At 40.5% G+C, this 21329-nt stretch overlaps 1 protein-coding gene across 1 annotated transcript in view; it reads right to left on the bottom strand.

The window, feature by feature from the left end:
* Positions 1-21329, bottom strand: part of ARSK (arylsulfatase family member K) — a 49226-nt gene that overhangs the window by 14069 nt on the left and 13828 nt on the right. Inside the window, exons 4-7 of the mRNA XM_065406654.1 lie at positions 13915-13950; positions 11390-11672; positions 7653-7824; positions 4443-4667 (exon numbers count right to left, since the gene is read on the bottom strand). Of these exons, the coding sequence (XP_065262726.1) occupies positions 4443-4667; positions 7653-7824; positions 11390-11672; positions 13915-13950 (716 nt within the window). The remainder of the gene's footprint in view (positions 1-4442; positions 4668-7652; positions 7825-11389; positions 11673-13914; positions 13951-21329) is intronic.

Here is a 21329-nt window from a genome sequence, read left to right as displayed (position 1 = left end):
GAAACAGTACAATTAACTGAAGTCCAAGCTTCACAGTCAGTCTTGCTGGTAGTGGAACTGGATGTCAAATGTGCCTCCTGTTCTCCTCCTCCCTGGCCAAACATGGCAACTGCACTGTACAGGGATGGAGTACACAGGGTACATCTGCTCATTCCAATTCATAGAGCTGTTCACTGGTTGGTCAGTCTGAGTTTTCCAGTCGCTGCACTGGCTGCATGATGTGGTACCACAGAGAGAGTCTGCAAGCACTGGTGATGGTACAGGAGTCAACAGCAGAGCTGGCAATGAAGGTGGCTGTGGAGCTGATACTGGCAGCTGCACCCTGTTGGCCATCATGGTGAACTGTCTGTCTAACAGCAGCTGGGCTTGAGCCCTATTCCTCTGGTCATGTCTGAGGAATTGGGCGAGCATTCTTTCTTCCCACTCCTCTGCTTTTTGGTATTTTTCTCTCTTGTACCCCAGGTCACAGGACATCTCATCTGACCTTTTTCTCCTCCCATGGTGGTTGAGGGTTCTATCCCTAAGAGTCCAGTGTAGTAATGTTGGTGCAGCTGATGTGGAAATGCCTGTCAAGAAAATGAAAGAGCTTATTACTTTTTTCAAGGGAGGCGGAGGGCTGGGAGAAGGAAAGAATCCTTCCCACTTTATGTTTTGCATCAAAATGAGGCCAAGGTTTAAAACTTTTATCAACCTGGTATGCTTTTATTTCAGCATCTTCACATACTGATGTATTCAGAAGCTTCTTCTAGCAACATTCCCAGCCAAAAGACAAACCATGGTAAGAATTTCAGATTTAACTGTTATTTTACAAAAAATGTCAGGAGGTGGTTGTGGGGGCTAGGGCTCTGTTACCAGTATTCGTTTCAATATTATTTCAGGCCAGGGAAGCCTTGGATGATATTATTATTTGGAAGGACAAACAATGTTGCAGGCTGCATGCAGAAACCCATCTATCTAAGCAAGGGAGATTTTTGTGGTTGCCTGGTGATTGAACAACATATCAAAGCATGGAGAGGATTGGTTAGTTATGTAGGCAGCCACTGGAAGTTTGCCCTACCCAGGAATTTTACAAACCTGCTTGAATTTCTCCTGTATGAAAAATTATCAAGCATCTTCCAGGAGTGGGAGAAAATTCAGGAGAATATTAACAGGATGCTGAAGTAGGATGCAGAGAGTTCCGAAGAGCAGAACTGATTTTCACTCCCAACCCCAGCCCAGACAGTGTGCTGTGAATGGACAGAACCAGACGGCCAAGCACTGAAGTCCACAAGGGACTTTACTACTTAATGCAGCCAGTGGGATTTATAATCCATACTGTCTGGGAGAATGCTTTAATGCTACTGGGGTGATTGAGTTGCAGACAGTGGTAAATGCAAAGATATGTAATCATGCTTGCTAAGCCTGTTACTGTTCATAATTTGCTATTATTCTTTTTAAAAAATAGTTAAGAATCACTAGATGTATGTTTAAATCACCCTCCCGCCCTGGGCAATACTTAGAATCACTTTAGATCACACATGATGCAGAGAAAGAGGGGTGGCTTTTACCCTCACTCAAAGCTAAACCCATCCTATGTAATATCCTCCATAACAATGATTTTATTGTTCATAATCCAGAAATCCCACTCTTATACTACAAGTTCCCACATGGTAATAATAAAGATGATTGGTTGCACTTACCAGACTATGGATCCGATTCCTGGTTCCGCATAGCTTCCTCTCCGGACTGTTCCGTGGGCCCATCTCAGAACAGATCCTCTGAAAATTCACCCAGGACACCCACTAGCCCATCCGGCCACGTGGACTGATCCTAGGCTTCCTGCTCCACAGTCTGTTTATGGGAGTTAATTGTGATGTTGGCCAGTGCCATCCCCAGAGTTCTTTTACACCCTTGCTCTGGTCTGAACATAAGATGGTCTGCATTTGGAAGTATGTCAAGAAGGACAGTGGGCTCTGTGCTCAGGGCAGTGGCAAGCACCCGGTCCAAACTCCTTGTAGAAAGGGCATATAGATAGGGAGTTGCCGGACCTGCTGTTGCCATCCTCAGCTTTAAGTGCTTGATGCGCTCCCTGTGCTGCACACCAGTCCGGATAAGCCCATCTCTGCCAGCTTCTTCATGATACTCTCATATGTGGATGTTCTGGATACTCCTCCCAAACTCATAATGCTTGCTGTACTCACACTAGAGGTTAACCAGAACCCTGGAGTGCTCCTGCAGCCAACAAACAGCACAATGCTGATGATGTGCCTCTTCCTATTAGGCACAGTTGAACTGTGCAGAAATGAGCAGGTTGCATGGAAATGAAGGGTTAAATGCCGAGCAACTGTGTATAAACCAGCAGTAGCATCTGGTACATAGTGGGTGACAAGGTGGGTAGGAGAAGGGCCAGAGCATGCAGGTACCAGGAATTGTGGGAATGGCATTGACGGCATATCTAAACACATTCCCAGGTACTTTTGCTATATCCACACTACAAAATGGGTGAGTAGAGGTGTAGCTCACAGCCCAACATGTGCTTTGCCCCACATCCCCAGGCAAGCACATAGCTATGGATTCAGTGTGCACCTATACATGTTTAAGGTTTTGACTCTGGGTGGTGGGAGGATTTGGGGAACAATGTGCAGTTTTTATATTGTTGGAAAGACTTTCCTATTCACTCCTTCCACACCATTCATGATTTTATAGACCGCTATCATATCCCCTGCTAATAGTCTCCTTTCTAAACTGAACACCCTGAATCTTGTTAGTCTGTCCTCCTATGGAAGCCATAACATACCCATGATCATCTTTGTTGCCCTTCGCTGAACCTTTTCCAGGTTCCGCTACAACCTTTTTGAAATGGGGCAACCAGAACTGTACATAATATTCATAGTGTGGGTGCACCATGGATTTTATATAGTGGCATTATGATATTTTCTATCCCTTTCCTATTGGTTCCTAACATTGTTAGCCTTTTTGACCACTGCTGCACATTAAGCTGAGGTTTTCAGAGAACTATCTACAATGACTCCAAGATCGTTCTTGAGAGGTAACAGCTACTTTAGAACCCATGATTATATATGAGGAAAAAAATCATCCCAACTACAGTGTGCATTACTTTGCACTTAACACTGAATTTGAATAAAGTGCCAGAGAAGGTTGGGGAATCTTTGTCATGAGAAGCTTTTAAGAACAGGTTAGACAGCCACCTGTCAGGGATGGTCTAGATAATACTTAGTCCTGCCTTGAGTGCAGGGGACTGGACTAGATGATCTATTGAGGTCCCTTCCAATCCTACACTTCTATGATTCATCTGCCCTTTGTTGCCTAGTTGTCCAGTTTTGTGAGATCCCCCTGTAACTCTTGGCAGTCAGCTTTGGACTTAACTATCTTGAGTATTTTGTATCTGCAAACTTTCCTACTTTACTGTTCACTCTGTTTTCCAGATGAACATGTTGAATAGCATTCGTCCCACTACAGATCCTTGAGGAACCCCGCTAATTACCTCACTCCATTGTGAAAACTATTTATCCCTATCCTGTGTTTCCTATCTTTTAACCAATTACTGATCCGAGAGGACCTTCTCTCTTATCCCATGATTACTTAGTTTCCTTTGGTGAAAGACCTTATCAAAGGCTTTCTGAAAATCCAAGTACACTGTATTGACTGGATCACCCTTATCCACATGATTGTTGACACCCTCAAAGAATTTTAATAAATGATTGAGGAATGATTTCCCTTTACAAAAAAGAGGTGTTGACTCTTCCCCAACAAATCATATTCATCTATGTGTCTGATAATTCTGTTCTTGTCCTCATATTCAAGAAGCTTCATAATTCTATGCCTCCCACGTAGCCACTCTTGTGGTTTTACTACATCACCCCTTGGCCTTCCTCTCGGCTCTTGATGCCCACCTCAATCTTCCTATTTGTCCACTTCTTTCACAAGTTCCTTTACATTTCTGCCATGCTGCCCTTTATAAATGGAACATCGTCCTCAAACTATTAAGTAAAGCCACTACCTTGACTTTGACCTGAAATCCCGCCTCAGGACTCACTTGTACTGTGATGCTTACAGTCAATGGTCAAGTAAATAAGTAGTAGGGATTACTGAGATCCATAACATTGCTTGTGTCTTTACATCTTAAGACTAAAAAAAGAGGAAAAAAATGTAAATATCTGAAACAAACTGATTGCGTACATCACTAGTCTTTGTGACCACATATTCCTATCACTGTTACCCTTGTCCCACTTCTTCCAATCCCTCTATTTAATCCCTACACCACTTGTTGATTTTGTGTTAAATCTGATTGTAAGCTCTTCAGAGCAGGCATTGTTTTTTACTATGTTAGTACATCACCTATCACAACGGAACCCTAAACATAATGCTATTACTACTGCCACCACCAATTCATACCCAAATCTCAAAGTTTCAGTTATTTCAAATAGAATCAAGTTACTTACCAAGCATAGTTGGATAAATATCTACAAGAGATACCACATTTGATAGGTGATGATGAGCTTTAATGCTTGGCCCCATAACTAGAAGAGGAACATGGGAACTTGCTTCATACATGCTCATTTTATAAAACTGCTGATGTTCCATAGCAAGTTCTCCATGATCTGCTGTGAATATAACAATGGTTCTTTTAAGAAGTCCTGTATCACTTAGAGCTGAAATGATCTCACCTGCAACAAAAGAGAGACTTGAAAAAAGTATGTTCAGATATTATGTTAAGCTTCTGCACCTAAAGAGCAGCATGCACATCCTGAGGGGAGGGGCCCTTGCTAGCAACTGGGGTGCTGTTCAAAAGCCTTGGAGCTCCTTTCCTTCCCACTGAAAGCAAAGCCTGAGACTCCACCCCTCACTGCAATATCCATTATAGTCTGAGATTACTGGGGACTGTGAATCCCAGCCTGGGGATGGGGCTGAACCACCACCAAGGACATCTTGAAGGGATGAGAGGCACTCCCTCCCCACAAAGGAGGCCAGCCACAGTTCTGGATGGGATCCCATTGCAGCCAACAATACCCAGAGCAATTGGACAGCAGAGGCCCCCACCCAAAGCATTGGATATTGGGGGTCCTGATTGAGCCCTCACTCTATCCCAGGCACAGTGCTTTTCATTCTCTCTTGTGCATGTATCTCCACAGGAGCTACTACAGCCTCAGATTTGTGCAACGGAGAGAGAAAGAGGGGCAGGATCAATGGAAGCATGGTAGAAGGGATGGCCATGGTTCAGCAAGGTACCTACATATGCGTAACTTGAAGCATGAGTAATCCCACTGACTTTAATGAGACTACTCACATGCTTAAAATTATGTACATACTTAAATACTTTACAGAAGAGGGGCCCTAGTCGAAAGCTACCCTGCACCACGTATTGCAGCAGCATGATCGCTTCAGAATCAGAGGTCCAGGGAGGCCTGACTGTTTCTCCATGAGACCCCTGTGTGACCAGGAGGATTGGTCGTTTGCATATATATATTAGATATATATGCACCCATTGCATATATATATGTTAGAATGATTATATATATATAATCATTCTAACATCACAAAAATATTTAAAGTAACTGTTCTATTTATTGAGAATTCTTGTTCTTTAGATATCACTTTTTAAAATGAAGAAACAAAACACAGTAAATTAAGGCTGATTTGCCTGCATGTATATCTTAAAACAAACTATGGAAACTTTGCGTGCTTATTTAGATTTAACTTATTTTTTCTTGTAATTTTCAATATGTTGCTATTATATCCAGGGACAAACATGGGAGCCTTGCATAGGTCATTTTGTTGTCTACTTCATAGTCACAACTGTTGCGCGCTAGCCCAAGCAGTTAGCTAATATTTGGGGCCTTGCTAGGTTGTTTCCATTCAGAGGAGAAATAATGAGCGGAATCAGGTGTCTGTTTGTGTAGAATCTTTGTAAATAAATAGGATTGCACCAAAGTTCTGTTTCCTTAAGCATAGTAGAAAACAACCAGGAGGCAATCTCATAGTGCAGAAATCCAAGTTTACCTTTTCAGTGAGTATTCTTCCCAAAAGATCTCTTATGACTTCTTTCTAAGGCCACACTCACTCTGCTTCTTTCTAGTCTGCTTGCCTTCTCCCTTCTTTTCTGGTTCCTTCACACAAGGACACTTCATCAATACCCCCAGCCCCTGCATTTGCAATCTCTTGCCAGGAAACCACTTGTGTCACATGGCTTAGCTTCTACTTTGGCATTCCCCTGATGTCTGTGTCTTTGGCAGTTGCTTCTATTGTTTCAGCCATCATTAAACAAAGGGCTATTTAATTGATCCATTGTTTAGCCTGAATGAAGGGTGCTTAGCATATCCATTGACTTTTACCAGGTCTTAACGCTATTAACACCTTTCAACATACAATTACCATCCTGGTCTGAATTCACACCAGTAAGTGAGAACACTCAGGCCTGGTCCCCACTAAGCCCCCACTTCGGACTAAGGTACGCAAATTTAGCTACGTTAATAACGTAGCTGAATTCGAAGTACCTTAGTCCGAACTTACCGCGGGTCCAGACGCGGCAGGCAGGCTCCCCCGTCGATGCCGCGTACTCCTCTCGCTGAGCTGGAGTACCGGCATCGACGGCGAGCACTTCCGGGATCGATCCCAGAACATCGATTGCCTGCCGCCGGACCCTCCGGTAAGTGTAGACGTACCCTCAGTAAAATAGTCCATTAGTAGGCTTGGCAGAACTTGATTTTAAAAAAACAAACACCTTCAACAGGTAATATCCATGTTTGTTTAGGCATTTTTTCTATTTTTATGGATTTTAATTTCACAGTTGCAAGAAAGTATAGGGAGGGTCAGACAGTGGGGAAAGGACCCCTGCAGGCAATTTAATGATATCAAAAAGTTAAAAGTTTACAACCTATAAAACAGAAATTGATTTAAGGATATATCTTTGTATATTTTGACGTGATATAACAATCTCAAATAAGTTCTCAAGCATGATTTTTCTTTCTTTGCCTATCTGTAAATGTTGATCATCACTAATGGAAATATTTTTTCATCAGTTTCATCAGTGAAATCAACATTTACCATCCAAAAATCTAATCCTTCCAAATCTGACAGCAATACTCTAAGCCATCCAGTTCTTTTGCACATGCATCAATTATGTCAGGGGTGGCCAACTTGTGGCTCCGGAGCCACATGAGGCTCTTCAGAAGTTAATATGCGGCTCCTTCTACAGGCTCCGACTCCGGAGCTGGAGCTACAGGCACCAACTTACCAATGTGCCGGGGGGTGCTCACTGCTCAACCCCTGGCTCTGCCCCCACTCCACCCCTTCCCACCCCGTCCCCCTCCGCCTCCAAGCCTCCTGCATGCCACGAAACAGCTGATTGGGAGGTGCGAGGAGGGATGGGGAGGCGCTGATCAGTGGGACTGCCGGTGGGCGGGAGGCGCTGGGAGTGTGGGGGGAGCTTATGGGGGGCTGCTGACGTATTACTGTGGCTCTTTGGAAATGTACATTGGTAAATTCTGTCTCCTTCTCAGGCTCAGGGTGGCCACCCCTGATTTATGCAATATCTAGGAAGCTATTTTACACATAACTTTGAGTAACTCTTTACAAAAGGCTAGCCTGATCAGAGTTATCTACTAACAGCTTCAAATCTCTTTTCTGTATTATTATTCTGGAAGATTACCTACCAAGCATGGCATCCGTCTCTGCACACATAGCATAATAAAATGCTCTGACATCTCTGATTTCTTTCCTTGTAAACTGTCCAGTGCAATTCTTGGTATAAGAAGAATAATAATCTATTGGGTGCATGTCTAAAAGAGGAGGCCATTTTGGAATTTTAATGGCTTCATACGTCACCTAAAAACAAGAGGAAATTGAATTATTTTGGCAAGTGAGTGTAATGCTTTTACAATGGATTTGAGAAAAACATTAGTTTAAATCAGAAATTCTCTAACTGTGGTCCAAGCAGCACCTGCTTATTATCTGTTATATTCCTGCCACTTTCTCCTTGTTTTCTAGATACTTTTACAGATATTCAATCACCACCTTGCAAAGAAGAGCCTGGACACCGGTAAAAATCAGCTGGAAAACTAGAGTAGGACCCAGCTGCATGTGACCTGCCAGCTGATATCTCAAAAAATAAAAATAAAAATAGATAAAGGACATAGTCTTTTAGAACTATATTCAGTAACTAATCTCAGAAGTGTGGGCATAGCACCACATAAAAGAAAGATGTTGTACCATGTGCCTCCATAGGACTAGGCGTCATCTGGGAAAATAGATCAACATGGCAATTTACTCTTTCTGGGAAAATCTCCAGAAGAGCTGGTGTGAAATTTGTATCTTGGAAAAAGAATTCATATGGGTAGTCTAATTTTCAAATATATACTGGATATATAAATTCTGGCATTTGGATGCTCAGATTGGCATTTAGGCCAGTTTTATGCCTTGTGCCGATTTAAATGCCATGGTCTATAATGGATATTTTTTATTTAGGCACCACATTTGTAAACTGGACCCTGAATATAAAAATAAGCATTGCCATTTGACTCAGATTTTAAAATGTTTGTTTTTTTTACTGCTCAAGAATTAATTATTTCTAAATTATATATTTAGAACTGCGAATTACATACTACGCAATGTGAAACCTCTACTTAAAAAAGTAAAAAAGTTTATTAAAACTTTCATGATCTTACTAATTAATAATCACAGCTGAAGGCAGGGTTGACAAGTCCTAGGTCACAATGTACTAGCAGGTCCTGGGAGGCTTACATGCATTTTAGGAAGGCAATGGAGACTGGGCTGGGAACACTTGGCACCTCAAAATGAATTAACAAAACTGACATGTCAGGGCTTGTACAGCAAGTATTTACAGCAGCATGTAAATATCATCCTAAGAAACAAATTCATCATCAACAGAACTTATTTTTTATTCTTGATGAAAATACCACAATATAGACAAAACTCCACAGGCTCTAATGACTTTAGATTCTAAATATGTATGTATGTGTCCTATGGTAGGGGAATATTGACAGAATTTGTGGGACTGATAGAGGACAAGCAAGGTACATCTGGAGCCTCTATTGCTCATTTATTTAATGCTGATGGGGTGCTGAAGCATCAGAGATAGAAGAGTTCAGCAGTGGAGAGAGTTCCCCAAACTCTAGCTAGTGCTACAGACTCCCCACAGCTGCCACTGAAATGTCATTTCCATTACCTTTTCTTGATTAAATACACTATTATTGGGCTAATTAAGAAGGGAACAAAACCAGACTCCAACTCCACCTATCAGCTGACAGTATTCTGTTTCAAGCCAGGGCATGTTGCAGAGATAGCAATTCTCTGTTGAATGAATCCTTGTCCATAGACAAGAGAAGTACATCAACACTCACCCTGTTAGACCTCTCTTCAGAAGTTGGTACCTTTAACCACCAAATACTATTGTCCCACCTTTAAGAGGTTACAGGGTGGTACAGAAACACTTTGAAATGCCTTAACTTCCTCCTCTCAGACCAAACTTGAGAGAAATTATGGCCATTCATGCCTACATCTCCAAAGTCCTCACCTCCCACAAAATTCAATATTCTCTCCCATATTATCCAACATTTATATGAAGTCACTAAAAGAGCTGGTGAGACAGCAAGGTCTGAAGTGCCAGCAGCATACATTGACAACACCTAGCTCGTTATCTCCTTTACATCAAACGTAAACAGCAACAGCTCCAAGTTTTCTCAGTGCCTAAATAAAATGAGAAACTGGCTACACCTGAATTCAGGCAAGAGTGGAATACCAGTAGGGAGAGAGAAATTCCTCAAACAAGGTGGTTCTTCTAGAACATTCCCCATTATTCAAGGCCTCTGCCCTTACATTAAGTCAACATCTGTGACTGGCCAGAAGATTGAACTCCTCCTATAGGCCTTAGACCTGACAATAGTGATCCATTAAATTAACGATCTCTATGCTTGATTGTTGCAACTCATATTCAGGAACAAAGCCATGTGCCGTGGAAAAGCATCAATCCCTACAAAATGCAGCAGACCATCTGCTTAGCAACACAGGGTACTAGAAACATCATGCTGATGCTTCACTCTGCAGTAGCTGCCCCTTGGATATAGAATTTAATTCAAGGTCTCTGTCCTCATATTCAAAGATCTCCATGAGATTGCTCCTAGCTACTTGAGAGACCATGTCTTCCTCCATAACCATGACAACTGTGTTCAGCTGGAACCATGAAATAGTCAACAAATGGGGGAGGGTGGCTCATAAAACCAGGAAAAAAAAAAAATCTTCACAGAAGCTGGCCCTAGTTTATGTAACTCCCTCCTGTAACAGATCGGAATGACCACAGGCCTTCCTGCATTCAAAACTAAATGTAAAAACACATCTCATTGACTTTGCTTTCCCTTAACATGGTGCTCTCACATACAACTCAAAATAAAACAATACATTTTTGAAAAATTTAAAAAACCTCATAATAATCTAACTACTTTTTCCCAGGCAAAGAATGAAGAAAGAGAGTGATTGTTATTTTTATTTTTAAATGCTTGAAAGGGTATCAGATATTATGGTAAGGGGGGGGGCATCAAATTACATAGGTAAACTGACTTTACAACACCCCAGTAGTAAAGACTGGGCAGATAAATGTAAAGTCTCTTCAAAGCCTACTGCTGAGTTACTGGGTTGTGTGAAATCTTGTTGCCATTTAGGCAGTGGGAGCCATGGTAACTAATCGAGAGAGTTTTGTGACAATAGTAAAACTGTATTTGTGGACAATACAAGAGGCAGATAAACAGAAATTATTCACTCCTTCTCCCAGAGAGAATGGTATCTGCTGATTTCCTACACATGGAAGTAGCTAGATTTTTCTTAGCATTAGAATGAAAAACTGAAAGAGCTAGCTTAGTAACCAAAGCATCAGGTAACAGAAAAGACAAAAAGTTACATTGTGCAAGGTCACTGATGTAGCACCTTTGCAGCCATTCTGGGTTAAGATCAACCTGCCAGCACAGAATTCAGACACAATTTGATTTTATATAGCATCTCTTGTACCCAAGTTGCTACCAAATGCTTTACAAAACAATGCGCTAGACACTAGGAGTGCAAGGATTGTACAGGCAAACACCATTAAGTGTCCAGTTTAATATACACTCCTTTTGGAATCAGAAATGGTTTTACTGAGTCGGGGAATATTGGCCAAGAGAGACTGGAGTTGTCACCTTCTTTTTTCACTTCTACCTGGGCAACCTTAAGAAGTATGCTTAACATCTCATCCACAGATGTCCTTACAAGTGCACTATAATATCAGATTTGGGCCTGAGCCCAAGTTTGACGTGAATTATATAGTGTGCGAAATAAGGTACTGTACATACTAAATGCAGTTACAAATTCGTTTTGATTTAAGTTTCTGTACATTTTCACATACCTTTTCAAGCCAATAGGGAGATGTCAGAAATGTAGAGGACCCAAAATTTTCCCCTGTAGAGGGTGACGGGTATGGATGTGGTAAATTTAATCCCAAGTAAAGAACAAATGGTTGACTAAAGTTAGTGGCTTCTTTCCTTATCCAACTTGCTGCTTTATCAGTATTCTGCCAATCTTCTTCCATTACTCTCACAAATGTCCTGTTGCCAGTAAGATTCACCATGGGTCTGCCTTCTTGTCTGAGCAGGAAATCAACATCCCTTGTCCAAGCTTCCACACGGTTACTGAAAATACAAGACTGCATTCAGTGGAAAGCATTTCCTTCTCTTTTCCTGCAACTAAACATTTAGTAACATCACCTCAGTTTTAGAACATCTTTCTAAATTTGCAACTGCATTTTATTTGCATATTTCTATATATAATATTAGTGTTATTAGATTCAAATAACCAACAGCTAAACTGTATATTCATCACTTTAGTTAATATTTTTCCAATTTGGAATCTTTTTTTTTTTATTCCTGGTCATTTCATGCCATAGGGCTCTTTCTTCTGCCTCTGATCCACCTCCCAGTTCTACTTCGGCAAATGAACATATAGACACAGCACTTCCAAACCTTGTTGCCACATCTTCACTTAACGGATTCTCTTTGCTTTTTGCTATGGCTTCATCGCTCATTCTACCTGCTACAGCTAGTCTTGAATTTTTATTATGTAATCTTATTTTCTACTGGACCCTTTCAACCACCTAGAGCATCACATCTTTTGAAACCATACCATTTTATTTTGGATTCTACGATACCACTTTTTGTAACACTGCCACTTTGGACCAAATCCTCTACTGACTTTCCTTGTGCAACCCCGCCGACTCCAGATGATAACATTATCAGAGAAAGGGGGAGCCGGCAATGGAGCCCCAAGAGGCATAAATGAAACAAGTTTCATTATCAAATATGTTTTGAGTCAGATTTTCAGACAATTACTGAATCTCTAAAATCCTGAGAAATCTGAGCTGCAGAGGACTCACTCTGCCAAGAAATGAAATGACACCAGAAGTATCATAAACAAAGATTGGAGAGTGCCACTCCACCTTAGAAACTTTCTTAGGAAGAACCTTTTTTAAAGGAATGATAAAAGAAAGTATGTAGTGGCAGATTCCTCAGGACTTTAGCCATGTAGTTTTGTTAAAGTATAGTGCCAATTATACTTCAAAGAACATTTATGTACTTTTTCTTCCTCATTTGGAATTTTACAAATAAGTTTTTAACTTTTAGCAAAACCTTTGTATCTCACCTTTATCAATAAAACAATTTTAGGTCTTTTTAAATCTTGTGTAGTTATCTGCATTTTCAAGATAAACAAATGTTTGTTATGCTTAACTGAATTAATCACAAATCATCACGATTTATCTCAGTAGGAGATATAATATTTATTGAACCTAATTTTCAAAATATCAGTGTGATGGGGAGTACTACCCCTTTACGGGACAGTCTTCCATTTATGGCCAAAACAGGCAGGAGGGCAATGAAAAAGCATGCTGCCCTATCTCGGGACTGTATATATAAATAAAAAAGCTGAGTAAGACAGAAAGGGATGAGAAGCCAAGCTGGCTGCTATAGGTTGCAGGACCTGGGACACTAGCTGAACCTGGGCCTTAAAGACTTTGTTTTCTGACTAAGTTTGGTTGCTCTGACTCAAGGCTCTGAGGTAAGTGCAGGATGAACTTGGATAAGCTGCTCCTTCCCTGACTTGATGCCTACGGGAGAGCCTGCCTGTTCCAAAGAAGAAAAAAAGAACTAGGAATTCTGCTGGCAGGGGTTGGTTTGGAGGACTTAAGCGGTCAGTTTGATTTTTGCCTCCCAGTTCTTGCATACTGTACAGTTAGGCATCCATTGCCTGTACAAAGAGGTGTGTGCAATTATGGTTCAGATTTTTTGTGCACATTGTATACTATATTCAATGTAATATCGAACTTAAAATATAACATATCTATCTATCTAGATAAAGTTAGTTTGGGGCTTGGGAGAAAAGGAATGGAACAGGTCACTCTCCAGTACTGGAGCAGTGGGGAGAGGTATTGACAGGTCCCAAAGGAAAACAAATCTTCAGACAGGCAGGCAGGCAGGGAGAGAGAGAGAATTGCTGCAACAAAAAGGATGGCAGAGAAATAAATGGGGCAACCTCTATGCCCCATAAAATGCACCATTGACTATATTTTTATCCACAGATTGAAAGGAAGTAAATACTAATGGAGCGTCAAACCAATTGAAGGCAGAAATATGTATTTTCTGCTATAATACATCATACAATTTTAATTAAACCACAGTAAGAAAGTCAGGCAATTTGTTTAAAGGGGTCATCTTCTCTGCAAAGAAGACATGAGAGATCCACAAACTGTAAACAAAGACTAAATTATCAGATGTCAGAGTTCAGGTGGAAAATGAGTTACTAACGAGAATTTAAAAGTTTTGAAATGAATCTTAAACAATTGCTTATAACACTCATAATGAGAAAGAAGCAGGATCATACCTCCTTTGCTGACAGATGGTTCTCCAAAGATAGCAACTTAGAGAGTGGAAACAAACAATGAAGAGATAAAGGACAGAAATATAATGTTGCTTAATAATGAAGAGAAAATCTTAAAAGCTGGAATCATTACTATTGTAAAAGTGAAAACATATAAAAGGCCACTGTCAAGTAATTTATTTCCCAGCTGAAATATTTTAAATAAAATTCTTACATGTCTATAGCACCCTTCATTCAAAAGGGCCTCAAGTATAAATATACAACATTGCTAAAACGTAGTCACTACAGTACTTTGATGGAAAGGTAACAGCTATCCGACAAACAATAGTGGTGATTGGGAAATTTTGGCCAATGCCTACATTATAACCTTCCTCATTTCCTTTTGATATAAGTACTGAATTTTTTTAAACAGCCGAAAAGCGTCATGGTTTATGTTAGTAACAATGAAGAGTCTGTCCAAAAGTGTTCAACTCCTCTGATGCTCAGGTGCTGCAAACTGAACTTAAACTGGTCACTGATTTCCCCTGTGTGTGTGAGATCTCTGTTGGTGTAAAGGTGGAGGCGGCAGTATATGTGCCTCCTACTCCAGCTGCATATCTCTGGCATAAGCAGGAAGGAGGACTTATTGGGTGAGCTGAGAGTGTGATAGGAGTCAGTCAGTAGTAGAAGGGGGTGTGCTACAGCTAAGCTCCCCTACACCTGACCTCCTTGTGTCATTACAGAGCTTACATCAGAGGTGGAAGTTACAGCAACAAAGTGCCTTCTTAACTGCTGGAGCCTGACAGTCAGGGACCTGGGAGCTGTCACTGGCTTCCTGCAGCTGTCACGGTCCACAATATCAAAGAATTGACACTCCTGTCTATTGGATAAGATGTAGAACTGTGTCAGTCATTAAAACGTCATGGCTCTTTTTGGAAGAATAGCAGTTAGTCCCAATGTCCTTGACAAATTCAAAGTAAATTAGTTACATTCTGCCACATAAATTTCCCATGTAGATGCAACTGGATACAGTTTTCTGCTGAGCACTGTTAAACACCTGCCATGTTCCAACCCATTTCAGTGCTTGGTGATGTCATCCCTATATAACACAGTACAGAGCAGTCAACTCTGTTCAGTGGCTCATAGAAAAAAAATAAGACATGGCCCCTACTTCAAAACAAGTGTGCAATCTACTTTCAAATATGATGCAATAATGTGGGTCACAAAGCAGTATGAAGGTGAGGATAGGGACCAAGTTTACATCAATGAGATTATGTAGTCATCGAGCAAGGCTAGCACACAGCATGATAGGACAAACATTTTAAAAATTTGATTTGTATATTAGCCCAGGATGCATGTTCCATCTGTATGTTCCACACTGGATTCAAAGCACAGCCAAAGAGTCATCAAACCAGGCATCACTGGTGAACTGGAAGAGACAGGGTCACTGTGATCAGATACAGACTGTCCCTAAATGACCTCAAAAGCATGTGGCGAAGTTTCTAAAGCATTTCACGATCTTTAGCAGAAAGATGTTTGTGACATTTGGGGGATCACCCAGACCAGTAAAGGGTTCTGTCACCACCTGCCTTGAAAATCTAGGTGCCTTAATGCTATGGCTCAGAGCTGACACACACCAGTAGCCAAGAATAAGAATTAATGCCTCAACCAGACTTCCACCCGCAAGTTACTGATAGCGGGGTGACCCCAATAGCCTTTCTGGTCATGAGTCTCCCCAAATCTATTCCCTGAGTTCTTAACAACAAAACACTCAGACTTTTCCCTTCTGGTTCACCATCCCTGAAGCAGGGAAACCTGCCCCCCCCCCCCGCCCCCGTTATCAGTCCACTTGGGCTGGGACACTCCACCAAGATTGCACAATATAGACCTGCTTAGGGTAAAAATAAACAAAACGTTTATTTAATAGAAAAACCACAGATTCAAAGATGAAATAGTAAGAATAAGCAAACACATACAAGTTACACAGAAAATAAACATGAAAACACAACCTCAGGCTTTATGATTCTGTATTTGTTAAATTCCCTTCTCTAAATACTCCCTACCTATTGCCTCTGAACAATTTCCCAACATGCCCTCTGTCTTAAAGAAGATCCAGTGTTTCAGACAGCAGCTTGCTTAGATGCTAGTCCTCAGTTTTGGGATATGCTTCACTTTAAACATGTTCTCTTTTAAAAGGGTTTGCAGTTTTTGTTCTCTCACACTCTGAGGCTACATCTACACTACAGGGGGGGGTCGATTTAAGATACGCAAATTCAGCTACGCGAATAGCGTAGCTGAATTCGACGTATCGCAGCCGACTTACCCCGCTGTGAGGACGGCGGCAAAATCGACCTCCGCGGCTTCCCGTCGACGGCTCTTACTCCCACCTTCGCTGGTGGAGTAAGAGCGTCGATTCGGGGATCGATTGTCGCGTCCTGACGGGACGCGATAAATCGATCCCCGAGAGGTCGATTTCTACCCGCCGATTCAGGCGGGTAGTGTAGACCAGGCCTGAGACTATGGCAATTCATGGTTACGCAAAGCAGGGGAAACTCCCTCCTTCCTTAATTTTGCAAGACTGGGGTTTTCTTTTTAGTTTCAGTGTCTTTCCATTAACTTTAATGATCCAGGACCAGTCCTATTCAACATATTCATAAATGATCTGGAAAAAGGGGTAAACAGTGAGGTGGCAAAATTTGCAGATAATACAAATTTACTCAAGATAGTTAAATCCCAGGCAGGCTGCGAAGAGCTACCAAAGGATCTCTCAAAACTGGGTGACTGGGCAACAAAATGGCACATGAAATTCAATGTTGATAAATGCAAAATAATGCACACTGGAAAACATAATCCCAACTATACATATAAAATGATGGGGTCTAAATTAGCTGTTACCACTCAAGAAAGAGATCTTGGAGTCATTGTGGATATTTCTCTGAAAACATCCACTCAATGTGTAGCGGCTGTCAAAAAAGCGAACAGAATGTTGGGAATCATTAAGAAAGGAATAGATAATAAGACAGAAAATATCATATTGCCTCTATATAAATCCATGGTATGCCCACATCTTGAATACTGCATGCAAATGTGGTTGCCCCATCTCAAAAAAAGATATATTGGAATTGGAAAAGGTTCAGAAAAGGACAACAAAAATGATCAGGGGTATGGAACAGCTTCCATATGAGGAGAGATTAATAAGACTGAGACTTTTCAGCTTGGAAAAGAGACAACTAAGGGGGGTTATGACTGACGTTAATAAAATCATGACTGGTGTGGAGAAAGTAAATAAGAAAGTGTTATTTACTCCTTCTCATAATACAAGAACTAGGGGTCACCAAATTAAATTAATAGGCAGCAGGTTTAAGAACAAACAAAAGGAAGTATTTTTTCACACAACGCACAGTCAGTCTGTGGAACTCTTTGCCAGAGGATATTGTGAAGGCCAAGACTATAACAGGTTTCAAAAAAGAACTAGATAAGTTCATGGAGGATAGGATCCATCAATGGGTATTAGCCAGGATGGGCAGGGATGGTGTCCTTAGCCTCTGTTTGCCAAAAGCTGGGAATGGCGACAGGGGATGGATCACTTAATGATTACCTGTTTTGTTCACTCCTTCTGGGGCAGCTGGCATTGGCCACTGTCCGAAGACAGGATACTGGGCTAAATGGACCTTTGGTCTGACCCAGCATGGCCGCTCTTATGTTCAGCATGGTCTTTCCCTGGGTTGTACAATGCTAGGTGCTTGGAGTTAGTTTCGTGGACATAGCAAGCCTGAGAGGTGCCCCTCCCTGCCTGACTGCTTCCCCACACAGCTGTGAAGTGATGCTGTGGTTGCATCCTGGTTACAATTACAAATGTCTACACATATATACATGCATACATTCATAACCATAACCTGTATACATATCTCCTAAGGACCATCAAATTCAGAACATTACAAGCCTTCATAAATGACCGTACTTGATATATTTATACACAATAACACTGTATACAAGTTGATTCGATTGTTCATTCTTTGGGGTTCAGACCCCTTGTGGCATCTGGACCCTGATTGTCACCGTGTTATTTAATAAAATATTGTCCACAAAGGAAAAAAATCTTTAAGACATCTGTTTCCCTTAAAATGTTCTCAAAAGAAAAAATGTAGAGACACACCCACACTCTTTATTCTAAAGAGTATTTATGAAATTAAATATGTAATTCAATGTATTACTTTAAAATTGCAGGCAGCTAGGCTGGACTGGTGATCTAGTGGCAGTACAACAAACTGCTACACAGACAATTTAAATTTGGCAACCCAGTTCAGTCCTTTGTTCTGGGCTTGTAAATCTGGGAAAACTGCTGAGATAACAAGAATCAATTCCACTCCCTAACTGGCCAGAAGAATCCTCATATGTCCAGAACATATTGTTTCCACAGAACTCTCACCTCCTGCTGGCCTGGAGAGTAGAAGTGAACCTTGATCTCCTGAAGATCCTAAAAGTTAATTTAGGATGAAATTCTCCCCTGTACAGAGGGCCAGCAGAAGGCCTGTAGCCCACTTAAGCTCCCAAAATGGTGGACAGGCCTTATGCTAGCCCTTCGTACACAAGTGAACTTCACCTTTAATGTAATGTTCTGATTATTCTGTATTATAACTTTCAAGGGGCTGTAACACAATCAGAGTTCATTAGCCCTTTCTCTCCCCAAAAGTTATGTTGTTACACTTTAAAAAGTGAGATCACACATGCACATATACATTATAAAGTTTGCGGACGATACCAAGCTGGGAGGGATTGCAAGTGATTTGAAGGATAGCATTATAATTCAAAATGATCTGGACAAACTGGAGAAATTGTCTGAAGTCAATAGGATGAAATTCAATAAGGACAAATGCAAAGTACTCCACTTAGGAAGTAACAATCAGTTGCAGACATACAAAATGGGAAATGACTGCCTAGGAAGGAGTACTGTGGAAAGGGCTCTACAGGTCATAGTGGACCACAAGCTAAATGTGAGTCAACAGCGTAACACTGTTGCAAAAAAAGCAAACATCATTCTGGGATGTATTAGCAGGAATGTTGTAAGCAAGACATGAGAAGTAATTTTTCCGCTCTACTCCACGCTGATTAGGCCTCAGCTGGAGTATTGTGTCTAGTTCTGGGCACCACATTTCAGGAAAGATGTGGACAAATTGGAGAAAGTTCAGAGAAGAGCAACAAATATGATTAAAGGTCTAGAAAACATGACCTATGAGGGAAGACTGAACAAGTTGGATTTGTTTAGTCTGGAAAAGAGAAGATTGAGAGGGGATATAACAGTTTTCAAGTACATAGAAGGTTGTTACAAGAAGGAGGGAGAAAAATTGTTCTTCTTAACCTCTGAGGATAGGACAAGAAGCAATGGGCTTAAATTGCAGCAAGGGAGGTTTAGGTTGGACATTAGGAAAAAATTCCTAACTATCAGGATGGTTAAGCATGAGAATAAATTGCTTAGGGAGGTTGTGGAATCGCCATCATTGGAAATTTTTAAGAGCAGGTTAGACAAACACCTGTCAGGGATGGTCTAGAGAATACTTAGTCCTGCCATGAGTGCAGGGGACTGGACTTGATGACCTCTCAAGGTCCCTTCCAGTCCTATGATTATTCTGCAACTGATCTGCAGCTGGTGTAAACTGGCATGGCTCTGTTAATTTCAAGGGAGCTATGCTGAGTTACATCTGCGGAAGAGCTGGCCCTTTATTTGTATATACTTCTATTAGCCATACTCCTCAAATCTGATTAATCATGCAACAGTGACAGATGCCTGGTAGCTGCCAGGATCATGCTATGATGCATTCATATTAAACCATTTAATATGGTTGTATCTGATCACATACTTCCTGCACATTTAAGAAATAGAAACTTCACATTTGCAAAGATTATTTTTTCTTATCAATGCCCTAACGGCAACAGTTTCCTAGGACAAATGGAAGTTAGTTTTCCTGGTACTTTATTAAAAAAAAATTAACAGACCATATTCTTTGTCAAATAAGTGTCAGTTAATAGATATATGTAGGCTTGGAAGGATTAGATTTTTAATCGGTAAATGTTGGTAAACGTCGACTTCACCATACATACACAAACCACTGAAAAAATACTTCCGTTGATGCTAATCAACATTTACAACTAGGCAAAGTAAAAAAAAAAATGCTGCTTGAGAACTCAGAGTTTGATTTAAGGGTATTTACGTTGTATATTTTGACATGTGATGTTGACAATTTCTGTTTTAACAGTTATAAAGCTTTAACTTTTTGAATCTCAACCTCTACTGTCTTTAGATATTATGCAGCGGAGGTGGGAGCGGCAATAAATTTCCCACAACTGTGAAAATTTAAATAGATAAATATTGAAAAAAAAGTTTAAAAATAAACATTGATATCCATAAAAATTATATACAACAATCAAATTCTGCCAAACCTAGATATATGTTTAGGGCAAACTCTTGCTCTGTGGTTCAAAACAGAAGCAACTGCATGTTGTATGGATCAAATCTATGTTTCTGAAATATCCATATCTCTATTGAGCCTAACAATCATACATCACATACTGAGAGGACAGCTCTGTTTCTCTTTGCAAGCCTTCTCTTTACCAGGAAACCAAAGCAACAGGACTGCGCTAATTAACTCAACATGCAACAGTAACCTTCCTTATATCTATTCCACACTATTTATAGATTATTTAATTGGCTAGTTAGACTTTTTAAATGTCTACATAGATGCAATTAGAATGAGAGACACATTTTTCTGTAATAAAAAAATCATAAGAGTTTTTTTTAGTTTTCAATTAGAGAGAAATGTATTAAATTTTAAAATTCCACTTACGTATACACTAAAAAAGGCTGACTCACCATGTATTTGTTTTCATTTATTCTCAACCTCCACCCACTTTTGTTCAAGAAACAGTAAGGGCCTGATCCTGTGAAGTGCTGATCCCCCTCAACTCCCACTAAATAGAAATCTGAGAAGGCTCAGTAACTTGCAAAAGGCTTTCAGCATAGCAGGTTCAGGGCATAAACCATAAAGATAAACACTGACTAAAATCACTGAGCTTGATTCACCACTATGTTACTCAAGTTTGTCAGTGCAGAACCACTGATTGTATAATATTTTGTATTACTACTGAATCTGCCTCAAGTTCCTGAAAATTCAGCTCTGGGTGACTAAACAATCATGTAAATACATGATAATATATAAATTAATAATAATAATCTCCTCTGTATATCAGTTTTGCTTGCTTTCTTTTTCTTAAATAAATTTAAATATGTTGGCTTCTTCTTTCTTAACTGTTCTAGACAAACCTGAGCATTTTAGGGTTTATTTAGCTGTATAGAACAAGCAGCGATGAAATTTCATAACGGACTGTGGAGCAAGGCAGAAAGTAACAAAAGCAACAAATTAATATTTTTTGCTCCATGATTT

This window comes from Emys orbicularis, chromosome 6 (genome assembly GCF_028017835.1).
Source record: "Emys orbicularis isolate rEmyOrb1 chromosome 6, rEmyOrb1.hap1, whole genome shotgun sequence".
NCBI classification, from domain to species: domain Eukaryota; kingdom Metazoa; phylum Chordata; order Testudines; family Emydidae; genus Emys; species Emys orbicularis.
This window is presented reverse-complemented; position numbering and strand designations above follow the sequence as displayed.